At 39.2% G+C, this 12826-nt stretch overlaps 1 protein-coding gene across 1 annotated transcript in view; it reads right to left on the bottom strand.

The window, feature by feature from the left end:
• Nucleotides 1-12826, bottom strand: part of WDR43 (WD repeat domain 43) — a 55816-nt gene that overhangs the window by 23247 nt on the left and 19743 nt on the right. Inside the window, exons 5-9 of the mRNA XM_003908458.3 lie at nucleotides 12587-12726; nucleotides 8778-8880; nucleotides 3853-3917; nucleotides 1692-1863; nucleotides 309-395 (exon numbers count right to left, since the gene is read on the bottom strand). Coding sequence (XP_003908507.1) covers nucleotides 309-395; nucleotides 1692-1863; nucleotides 3853-3917; nucleotides 8778-8880; nucleotides 12587-12726 — 567 coding nt within the window. The remainder of the gene's footprint in view (nucleotides 1-308; nucleotides 396-1691; nucleotides 1864-3852; nucleotides 3918-8777; nucleotides 8881-12586; nucleotides 12727-12826) is intronic.

Genomic DNA, 12826 nt, shown 5'->3' with positions numbered 1-12826 from the left:
TCTGATATTGATATTTATCCCTACATTCTTCCTGGCCCAGACGATTATGCATGGTGGGCAGGGAAGAACCACATCCAAGGTCTTCAACTGCTAGTCTTCTATTCACTCATTCACTCAACAAATCAGGAGTACAATCTTGACATCTAAAAGCATAATCCCACAAAATTTATAAGACAAGAGAATAAAGATATTAAAGAATAAAAAGATAAACTCAGTTTAATCATAATACTAAGTAACAGTTCCATTCACCCAAATTCACCCAAAGAAATATCCTTTTTCTTAAAACTTCGAATTTGTAATGTGCTCACCTTTGTTATAGCTGTTTCTACTTTGGGGGCCCAGCAGTTTGAAATATCTCTTACTAAACACATATGAGGTTCTCTGGAGTTTAAAGCCTGAAAACGTATTTTTTTTAAAGGGGGAGATGAGAGGAAAGAAAAAAAAAGACAGTGTCAAACAAAGCAAATGGAAACAAGAACAAAATGAAAAATAAATGACTACTTGTGCGTTTTCATAAAATATTAAAAAGTATAGAAGGCTTCCATACTCAATTGTTAACCATGATCACCACTCAGACTGATGGCAGTTAAGACAAATGGTGGGTACCAAGGTTTACTTTCCTCAGCCATGAACTGCTTGAATTTTTCACATTTATTGTTTTTAAAGGTCAACAGAATTTTGAAATGTAACAGGTTTTAAAGAAAACATATCAGTTCATCATCCTTTTAAGAATAGTCTGTGCTCAAAATAGTAAATGGTTCTACTCTTAACTCTCCTATTGTCCTTTCCATAAGCAAGTCAGAGATAGCACTGATGATTAACAAAATGCATCTGTATGTTCTGACATATTAAATAGGATTGGGGGAGTCAGATGCAGCAAACCAATAAAGATTTAAAGTAATACATAATTCTATACGCCCACGTAATTTATCAATATCGGGAAAGACACAAAACAAATAGTCAACAATGGCTGCAACCAGAGAGGGATGGAATTCACATACAGAAAGGAGCCATGTTTACAGCTTAACACTTTTCTCCCTTTTTTTTTTTTTTTAAATTAAACCGTATGTATGTATGCTTGTGTGGGCATATAATATTCCACTCATAGTCTTGCTAAGGACCATACTAAGTAAAAGTATTTTAAATGCAAGCTTAAGAAATAACGTACTGTACATGCTTAGGATAACTCACAAGTCTTCACAGAAATGTCTGCAGTAAACAATGTTAAATCATTGCACTGCCCATTACATTTCCACTTAAAAAATGAGTGTTAACACTAAGAGACCCTATTATTAAGATTTATATCTTCGTAACTAGGCAAAATTCAACATAAGTCATACCTGTACTGCCCAACTAGTAAGACACTAGGAACATGTGGCACTGAGCACTTGAAATGTGGCTAGTCCAAACTGAGATATGCCAGAAGTGCAAAATACACACCAGATTTTTAAAACATAGTACCAAGGGAGAGGGCTGATACAAATAACTCAAACAATGGATTATATTGACCAGGTGTTAAAATATGTTGGATATAGAGCTCTCAAAATTAAAATAAACCATTCCATGAAGAAATCCTTTAATTAAAAAAGAATATATTATTTATCTTAAAGACCAATGTTATTTTTAAAATCACTCTCTTCCATGGACATAGGGATGCTATATTGCTTTACTCCAGAGTAGCAGCTACGTACCACTCGCTCAATAGTAGGCTGAAACCAACTGCCATATACAAGCAACAATGACATTTTGTCTGAGCAAAAACCAGCAGCTAGAATAGGGATGGGTTTTGGTGTTGATTTCTTGCCTTTCCCAGGTGTTGCTATCTGAATTGTGCAGTTTGAAGTCAAAGGCTTTTTGCAGTACCTGGAAATGGAGGGGGAAATGAGATTAGAGAATCTGAAAAAACGTCTCACACTAACTCTCTGGAACTGACATCAAGTCATGAAATGTGACCCTCCTCTAGCCTCTATACTGCCATCAGGAATCACCTGGGTCTCTGGAACATGAGTGCTCCTTTCAAGATCTCACCTACCTCTACCCATGCTCAAAACCTCACCACCAAAATCAGCCTGGAGACCTACTTCCCCTTCTCTCTCATTTTCTCAGGCCCCACCAAGAACTCCAAACTGCCAAACATTCTCTCGCCACCCTGTACTTCAGGTTCTGTATGGTTCTGTCCATGCCCTGTTCCAGTCAGTCCCGTCTCCAGTTTCTCCCAACCCCCAAAAGCCTCAGCAAGCCTCTGGAATGTAGTTCCAGCAGCAAAATTATGTCCTCAATGGCTTCTCTAGGGGTTCTCTTCACATTCTTCCTCTACCGTGGCTTGTCCCTGCAGCACTCCCAACTTGTACCTGTTTTCTCTCCCATACCCTTTGTGCCAGTGGCCTTGGACATGATGCAAGTGAGTTCCTTGTTCTTCACTAACACTTTAAAACAAAAGTCTATCCCTTTTTTGCCCCTAAAATCTTTTCAATTCTTGTCACCAGATACCAGCTACCGCTCCCTCTTGCCATCATCCAATGATCTCTGCCGCCATCCACATTTCTTAAAGATTTCAATGGCTTGAGGTCATTACTTCTAATATTACTCTAAATGAATTCCTTTCTTAGTGGTTTCCACACCCAGAGTCCAGGTTGACGGACACTTCTGACACTCATATCTGTCAACTCCTTTCTCAAACGAACATGCTCCTCACTATTTCAGCCACAAACTCCTCACACCCTACATATCTTATTACCACTTATTCTCCACAAGTGTATATCCTGCATAATATTCCAGGTGTAAGAATCTCATGATCCCTATCTTTCCAACTTACTCCTCCTATCATCCTGCCTCCACAATTATCTCTAGACCCAGGATTTGGGATCTCTGCTTTAGCCTTTCGCCCTCTATAGTCTATTCTCAACGAACGACTGTCTTAAAACTTAGGTCAAAGCTCATCGAATCCTCTGCTTGTAATCCTTCACTGGCTTGCCACTGCCCAGGGAATCCTCACTGTGGCCAGCCACCAAAGGCCCCACTTCTTCTGAGTCTCAAGTACACATTCCAGGTACACACATCCTTCTATAAATAAAAGCTTCAAGAGTTACACACTAAAAGGTTAACAGTCACTGAGAGGAACAGAACTCAATGGAGGGAGACTCAGGTTTTAAAATCAAGTGTTTGGGCATCCTGGGTGTTTTGAAATGAGTATACACTTTTTTCATAATGTTTATATTTAAATAAATTCCTATACTGGTATTTTAAAAGAAGGGTGCCAACTGACAAGAGGTTAAAACCATTTTAAAGCTTAACAAACTGTGTGCAAAACTGAGTCTCAGACCATGTTTACAGTATAATGACAAGGTTTGGCAAGTTTTCTGAAAAGGGCAAAATAATAAAAATTTCAGGTTCTCCAGACCCCAAATGGTCTCCATTGAATGTGGCCTGCAAGCCAGTTTGCTCACTCCTGGTCTATGATTGCTACACAACCTAACAACAATCCTCCCCTCTGTCCATGAAAACAGCAGCACTGGCAAGGGGAAGTAAAGCACGCTCAAAGATCAAGAAAACATCATCAAGGCTCACAAGTGAATCTCTCCAACTGAGCCACTTTCTTCTGAAATGTATCATTAGAATTATCCAACATTTACTAAGGATGCATCATAAAAAGCCACTCTCCTCATCACAAATATATAAATTTGACACCCAGCTTTAACTGGCAATGTATATAGTCATGTGGACAAAGAAAATTGTTTTCAAAATAATCTAGCTGAATAGTAATATGATGCAAAGAATAACCTGGTGAGAGTATGACCAAGTAACAAGTCAGGGAAAGAAACAAATTTCTTACTTGGAAAATTTCTTACTTACCCATTTAATATGTGTTCAAAAAGATGGACTTGACCATCTCTGCAAACAACAGCCAACTTGACAGGCTGAAAGAAAAATGTAACCAGCATATTATAATGGATAACATACTCCAGTCCCCAATCTAACTTATGAAAACTCAGCTCGCCTTCCCACCCCATTACATAACCAGAAAAAAATAAAATAAAATAAAAACAGCAAGAATCCATTTAAAAATAATTACCTCTGTCAAAATAACCACTAGTGGTGGTGGTGTCAAGATTCTAGATAAATATTTAAGCCAAGAAGGTAACAATCAAGGAGAATGGGCCCTCGAAGTTAGATGAACAAAGTTACCACCAAGTGCAAAGGCTGACAACGTGGAGCTGACATGCCCTCATGCCGGGAATACAGAAAAAGCCATTTTGCATGTATGGCTAGGAAGGGGTGTTGTAAGCCCTCATCACCTCTCTTCCTCCATCCCGTCAACGTAAGTGGCCTAAGCTGTCTGGAGACGCCCCTATCCACCTAGAAAGGGGTGTTATAAGCCCTCACTGCCTCTCTCCCTCCGTCCACTATCAGTGAGTGGCCTAGGCTCCCTGCATGCTTCCACCTAACAGACTCTTGCTGTCAGCCTCTCTAAAGCTCATTTTTTAAAATTCTGGAACTTTCTTAAGGAAAGCTTAAATGAAAGTACTTTCAAAACACTGCTATCCCTACTCTAGTTACAAAGGTAAGGAGAGAATTCAGGGAGTAGCCAATATATTGAGAGAAAATGAAATATATAAAACATTTTAAGACTAACTTTGCACAACTGTAATGTATCAATTAAAAACTAGAAAAAAGAGACTAACTTCCATTGTGAAAACAACTTTGACAATGTTTAAAATTCTTTACTGGTGTATTTAAAAATAAGAAATTTCAGAAAGGAGACATTTTATTAGAGAAAATTTCAGTCTTTCTGAGGTTTAGTGCTACATGGCAGTTGTCAGGGAGGGCCAGACATGGTGGCTCAGGCCTGTAATCCCAGCACTTTGGGAGGCCAAGGCGGGAAGATAGCTAGAGCCTAGAAGTTCGAGACCAGACTAGGAAATACAGTGAAACCCCATTTGCACAAAAAATACAACAAAAATTAGCAGGGTATGGTAGGCACACGCCTGTAGTCCCAGCATGAGACTGGGGTGGGATCACTTGAGCCCGGGGAGGTCAAGGCTACAGTAAGCCTTGATGGCACCACTGCACTCCAGCCTGGGCAACAGGGTGAAACCCCATCTCGGAAAAAAAAAAAGAAAAACAAAGTTTAGGGGAAGAGATCATTTCCCCGTCATCAAATTTTCTAGTTCTCCGTTCTGCAACTTCAACTGACAGGCATCCAAATCTAATCTCCAACTGTCTATAGAGAGGCTGGCAATTTTTGAAGATAAAATAAGCAGATTATTCTGCAATACCATAATCAGTTTTGTTTCGGAATGTTAATTCTAACTTATTGCTGTTAACTACAATCTTATATGAAGTGCCGGAACTAGATCTTGGCTTCCTGATCCATCACTCCTAGTTTAATATGTTAAAAAATTATTTAAAAGGCTGGGCACAGAGGCTTACGCCTGTAAACCCGGCACTCTGGGAGGCCGAGGCAGGCCGATCACAAGGTCAAGAGATCAAGACCATCCTGGCCAACATGGTGAAACCCCCGTCTCTACTAAAAATACAAAAATTAGCTGGACATGGTGGCATGTGCCTGTAGTTCCAGCTACTCATGAGGCTGAGGCAGGAGAACCACTTGAACCCGGGAGGCAGAGGTTACAGTGGGCTGAGATTGTGCCACTGCACTCCAGCCTGGTGACAAAGCAAGACTCCATCTCAAAAACAAAGCAAAATAAACAAAAAAAACCCAGTTGTGCTCCCTCTTTTATTATTGATCATTTTAAATATAATGCCAACAGTATTCCAAGATAAACTCTGAATCAAACCTAAAATTAAATCTAAAAGTAGCAACAGAATTCACTCAGAAAAAGAGAAAGTAAAAACTCAGTCTTGCCCAGGCGCAATGGCTTACGCCTATAATCCCAGCACTTTGGGAGGCCAATGTGGGCAGAACACCTGAGGTCAGGAGTTCGAGACCAGCCTGGCCAACATGGTGAAACCCCATCTCTGCTAAAAATACAAAGATTAGCTGGGTGTGATGGTGTGTGCCTGTAGTACCAGCTACCCAGGAGGCTGAGGCAGGAGAATTGCTCGAACCTAGGAGGCACAGGTTGCCGTGAGCTGAGATCGCACCACTGCACTCCAGCCTGACCAACAGAGGGAGACTCTGTCTCAAAAACAAAAAAACAAACCAAAAACACCCCTCAGTCTATTCTCTACATAGACTAGTAGCAAGTTTTGCTACTCCAAGGAAAGTGATTTTTCTTCCATAAATTACTTGTATTTACACTTAAAGAACCTACCTCTAAAAATCACACACACACAAATAAAGGTTTAAAACTTTTGGCCAGGCAGGGTGGCTTATGCCTGTAATCCTAGCACTTTGGGAGGCCAGGGGGGCAGATCACTTGAGGTCAGGAGTTAAGACCAGTCTGCCGAACATGGCAAAACCCCATCTCTACTAGAAAAATACAAAAATTAGCCAGGCGTGGTGGTATGCACCTATAGTCCCAGCTACTTGGGATACTGAGGCAGAAGGATCACTTGAACCTGAGAAGCAGAGGCTGCAGTGAGCTGAGATCGTACCAGTACACTCCAGCCTGGGTGACAGAGCAAGATTTTGTCCAAAAAAAATTACAGGTTATACCTGTAATTCCAGCACTTTGGGGGGCCGAGACAGGCAGATCACTCAAGGCCAGGAATTCGAAACCAGCCTGGCCAACATGGCAAAACCCTGTCTCTACTAAAGTACACAAATTAGCCAGGCGTGGTAGTGCAGGCTGTAATTTCAGCTACTAGGGAGGCTGAGGCAAGAGAACTGCTTGAACCCGGGGGCGGAGATTGCAGTGAGCCAAGATCATGCCACTGCACTCCAGCCTGGGCGACAAAGAGAGACTCTGTCTCAAAAAAAAAAAAAAAAGTTATAGGGGAAAATACCAAAATGTTTCTCATGAGTTCCCTATGACCAGAACGCCCAATCATCAGAATAGTGAGTGCACTGATCACACTGAATATGCACAAGTGTGTCCAACAACTTTATAATAACATTAAATCATTATTGTAATTAAGTGTAGGATTCCTACTAGTTTTCTTTTTTTTTTTTTGAGATGGAGTCTTGCTCTGTTGCCCAGGTTGGAGTGCAGGGGTGCTATCTTGGCTCACTGCAAACGCCGCCTCCCGGGTTCACAGCATTCTCCTGCCTCAGCCTCCCAAGTAGCTGGGACTACAGGCATCTGCCACCATGTCCGGCTAATTTTTTGTATTTTTAGTAGAGACGGGGTTTCACCGTGTTAGCCAGGAAGGTCTCAATCGCCTGACCTCATGATTCGCCCACCTCGGCCTCCCAAAGTGCTGAGATTACAGGTGTGAGCCACTGCGCCTGGCCCCTACTAGTTTTCTTAAAGACAAAAATCTTTATAGGGAATCACTGATCTGATCATCAATGGCCCCCACTTCATATTAGAAAGCCAAGTTTATTAGCAACAGAAGCTGTATATATTTATTTATTTACTTATTTACTGAGACGGGGTCTCACTGTCACCTAGGCTGGAATGCAGTGGCAGGATCACAGCTCACTACAGCTTCAACCTCCCAGGCTCAAGCAATCTTCCCACCACAGCCTCCCAAGTATCTCGGACCACCGGTGCATGCCACCATGCCCAGGTAATTTTTTTATTTTTTGTAGAGACAGGGTCTCGCTATGTTGCCCAGGCTGGTCATGAACTCCTGGGCTCAAGTTATCCACCACACCCAGCCAGAAACAACATTAAACCAAATTTTTTTTAGTTTTAAACCAATGCTTTTTCCCCAAAACACTTTTTCAAAGTATTAAAACATGATGAAAAATGTCTAAATCATCTCTAAATCCTAGAGGTTAATGCAAAATATGCATTTCAAAACTAAACTGAGTTAAAAGTGAAATATCCTTAACTTGCATTAAAAACATGAGATTCTGCGCAGATCAAAATCCTGCAAAGCTTTAGTCAAACAGAAACATCAAGTACTTGAGTGACAACAGGTTTAATCCTTTAATCATTGAATCCCTAATTTTTACATGAAAAATTCTTTTTTTATAGGCAGCAAACAAGAGGACATCATTCTTATAAAATATATACATATATAGGCTGAGTGCAGTGGCTCACACCTGTAATCCCAGCTCTTTGGGAGGCTGAGGCGGGTGGATCACCTGAGATAGGGAGTTCGAGACCAGCCTGACCAACATGGAGAAACCCCATCTCTACTAAAAAATACAAAATTAGCCGGGCATGGTGGCGCATGCCTGTAATCCCAGCTACTCGGGAGGCTGAGGCAGGAGAATCGCTTGAACCCAGGAGGTAGAGGTCGTGGTAAGCCATTGCACTCCAGCCTAGGCAACAAGAGCGAAACTCCATCTCAAAAAAATGTTTTAAAAAAGAGATTATTTATATGTATATATACATAAATACACACACACACACACACACACACACACACACACACCCCTTAGTTAGGACCTATCACCAACAATTTCATCTGATTAAAGAATAGTATATACATACTCCTAGCAACAAAATCCATCTCAACAACTTTTCTTAATTCACATAACGAGTTCCTGAATTTACTACCGTCCTGTACAAAATTTTCCCTTCCCCCATAAGAGATTATCACAGTGATTTAAGTTCCTTTGAACAGTCTAAATTTTGTTAGTTTGTTGTTACTCCCTCAGGTCCTCTCTATTTTTCAAGTCATTAAATCATTAAAACCTTGACTGTAAAAATAACATCTGTGAAACCCAAAAACAAATTCTCAAAAATCGAGCCATTTACCTCTTCTTTGTTTTCTGACAAAGTTAAGTCAATATAGACAGGTTCATCGGTAACTGTAAATGACATCACTGCACTCTTTTCTTTGTTTTCTGATCGGACCTGCCTAGATAACAAAACCAGCAATTAGATCGCAAGACAGATTTAATTTTTTTTTTTCTAAAAAGGCATACACCTAAGGGGGCAGGGAGATCGGCACATGAGATTCCCAATAGCTTTGTCATCTTTTGAAAACTGGTAAAGTGACTAAAGATCAAAACAAGGGAAACATCCATGTCACTACCATATAACATGGTTGCTTGAGAAAAGAGAAAGCAATAATGCATTTGTAGCAGATTTAAACAAGAGTAACATTCTGTTCTTTTCTATTGATCTGTTTGTCTACCTTGATACTAACACCACACTGTCATGATTAATGCCACTTGATAACAGGTCTTGAAATCAATCTTAGTCCTCCAATGTTTTTCTTCTTTTTCAAAATGATTTTGCCTATTGTCATTTGTATTTCCATTTGAATTTTAGAATCAGTTTGTCAATTTCTCAAACAAAAAAGCCTGCTAAGATTTTGAATGGGTCTGCATTGAATCTGTAGGTCAATTTGGGGAGAATTAACATGATAATGGTATTAAGTAAAGAGCACAGAAACAGACCTATATATACACACGTATACAATTGATTGTCACTATTCATGGATTCCTTATTTGCAAACTCATCTTTTGCAAAATTTTATTTGTAACCTCAAAATCACTGTGACAATTTTATGCTCCTTCAGTCATGTAGACTAGTGAAAATCTGAGTTGCCTAACACATTCAACGTCTTCAGCTAAGGTAGCTACCTTCTGCCTTCCCATTGCCGTTTTCATACTATCAACAAGTAGTTCAGCTAGTACCATGTTTTTTGCATTTCTGTGCTTTCTTGGAGATTTCACTATTTAAAATGGCCCCCAAGCATACTTCTGAAGTGTTCTATGGTGTTCCTAAGCACAAGAAGGCTGTGATGTGCCTTACAGTGAAAATATGTGTTACATAAGCTTCACTCAGACATGAGTTGTAGTGCTCTGAATTCCAAGTTAATCAATCAAAAACATATGCATTAAATATCTTTAAATAGAAACAAACATAAAACAAGGTTTTATATATTAATGACAAAAATGTTACAAGTTGGCTATCTTTACAATATAAATAATATAAACAAAAAATAAATAGATGACAAAAATGTTATAACTGGAGGCTCACGGGAACCTAATCTTCTATTTCCCAAAGGAGTAATGTTATTGCCTAAATCAGTGTTCATGGGGACTTTATAGGACTTAACAACTATAAATGAGAACTGATATAGGGATAAGAGTGTGGGTGCAGGGATGTGTGGGTGTGTGTAGATGTTCGGGGTTACAGGGGGAGGGGTATATGCAAAACCAAGTCAGCAGAGATAATCTTTTCAACAAATGATACTGGGATTCCTGGATATCCATAACGCAAAAACATGACTCTTAACATCATAAGCCATTAGAGAGAGCCAATTTAACAGCACAAAATACCACTACCCACCTATTAGAATGGCTAAAAGTAAATGCTATACCAAGTGTTGATGAGGATGTGAAGGAATTCCCATTTTCATACACTGCTGGTAAAAATGCAAAATGATACAACCATTTTGAAAAAAAATCTGGTGATGCCTTGAAAAGCTAAATGTACACCTATCATATGATCCAGCCACTGCACTCCTAGGTATTTACCCAAAAGAAATGAAATCACATGTCCATATAAAGACTTGTACACAAAAAAATGTCCATAGCAACTTTATTTGTAATGGCCCAAAACCTGTCAACAAGTCTGGAAACTGAGAGGTTACAAGAAGACATGAAGACACGCATTCAACATCTTGTTTGTGGTGAGAGTTTCACAATGTATATGTATGTTACAATTCATCAGTTTGTACATTCTGGTATGTACAGTTCATTACATGTCAACTATACTTCAATATAGCTGTTTTTAAAATTTAGGTACACATTTTAAAAAATAATATATAACAAACATGATTTACAAACATGACTCAAATCAGCTTCTTTGGAGTCCAGAAGAAAATTAAGAGTTGATTTGATGAATTCTAAATGTTTTCATGCAAAAATTCTGAGTAAGATGCACTCTACCATGAAGTCATTCATGTATGTTCAAAATCTCTGCCATCAGACCACTATACACAGTATCTTAACTAATCAATAGAAGATAGTACTGGGGTTGATCTTTTAATCTTCGCTCAGCAAGAAGCCTTTGCATGTTATGTCCTCACAGAAATGTGTCTTTCAAAGGAAATTATCAGGGAACTTTAGGCCTGCTCTACCTATCCCCACGCAAATTTACAGAGCTCGTTGGGCAGCTTTTCAATATGGTTTTTAATATTTTTCTTTTGTGTGTATGGTTAATTTTAAGTTTATTTCCTTTATACCAAGATACTATTCAGGTTCTTAAGATTAACATAAAGCAACTTTTATTTTATATTATGAAATTTTGTAGCTGGAGACTCCTACGTATGAGGCAGCCTAAGTGGTAAAACATTTGAGATTGAAGCAACTCAGTAATGCCAGGGAATGCTGGTAGTAGATTTTAATTTTTTAGTACTACTAATTTCTTATGTAATTGTCAGACCCTCTAAAACTAAAAGAATTTATCTCCATTGGCTCTTCTCAAAAATCAAACACGAAACAGAAAACCAAATCTGTTTAATTGTAAGAGTCATAATTAGGAATTATGGCTTTGCTGGTGGTTTTGAAGGTAAACAGAGGCCCACATTTTGACTCATGACCCCCACACAACTACCTTTTTAAGGAATACATATTGGATGAGTCCCACTTCTAATGAGTATTATCTTGTATAAATTCATAGTAATTCTACATGGTGAAGAGCATGCTCAATTAATTATTACTAAGATGAGAAAAGTAGAGATCTAAAAAGATCTCTAATCTCTACTTATTTTGTCTATGAACAGCAGGATGGTTTTTTTTCAAGCCAACTTCACCATCAGATGCTGTAATAAAATCCAGGAAATTTCTAAAAAATTTTTTTGATGACTTTGTATCACCGATTTTTTTTTTTTTTTTTTGAGACCGAGTCTCTTTCTGTCGCTAGAGTGCAGTGGCGCGATCTCGGCTCACTGCAACCTCTACCTCCTGAGTTAAGCAATTCTCCTGCCTCAGCCTTCCGAGTAGCTGGGACTACAGGTGCGTGCCACCACGCCCAGCTAATTTTTGTATTTTTAGTACAGACAGGGTTTCGCCATGTTGGCCAGGATGGTCTTGATCTCTTGACCTCGTGATCTGCCCGCCTCATCCTCCCAATGTGCTGGGATGACAGGCGTGAGCCATGGCGCCCGGCCTGATTTTAACTTTTAAAAGTGGTTTCAAAGGGAACTAGTTAATAGCAGCTACTGCAAAAAGGGGTTACTGGAAATTCTCAGACAGCCAAGGAATTTGTATGCCCTCCATAAACAGACATTACTGCATTAACCCAGTGGTGCCACATATTTCAAAATTAAAGGTCTTTCTAAATTTTTTAAAAGTTATTTCTAAATTGCCCAACCACAAAACTATTCAGTCCACTGTATCACTAAGCAAGCACAGGAGGCTTTATTACATAATGCACTTAATTTTTTTCTCAGAAAGATCTGTTTTGTAGACAGGCTCAATTCTTTATTATGACTCAATGTAAATCCAATATTAGATACAACAAAGTCCCACAGTCATAATTTACATTAACTACATAAGCTCTGACAGATTCTTTCAATGCTACCTCCCAAATCCAAAAGAACTACATACCAGACATTAAGCAACCGGTCATGTACTGCTCCAGATAAGAAATAAAGACCTGTAATTCCATCAAAGGGCTGGCTCTCATTAGGAGGTCTGATGGTAGTGAACATCAGTGACGAAACTGGCGTTGCATGTCCTGTGAAATGCTAGAGAAAGTTAAATCCCAGTTAGGAGAGCAGATTCAAAGCAGGGACAAAAATTAATAGTATATATGTATCATAAACAAGCCATATGTGATACATATCT

The sequence above is a fragment of the Papio anubis genome, chromosome 14, assembly GCF_008728515.1.
Source record: "Papio anubis isolate 15944 chromosome 14, Panubis1.0, whole genome shotgun sequence".
NCBI lineage: Eukaryota > Metazoa > Chordata > Mammalia > Primates > Cercopithecidae > Papio > Papio anubis.
Note: the sequence above shows the minus strand (reverse complement) of the source record. Positions and strands in the feature narration are given on the sequence as shown.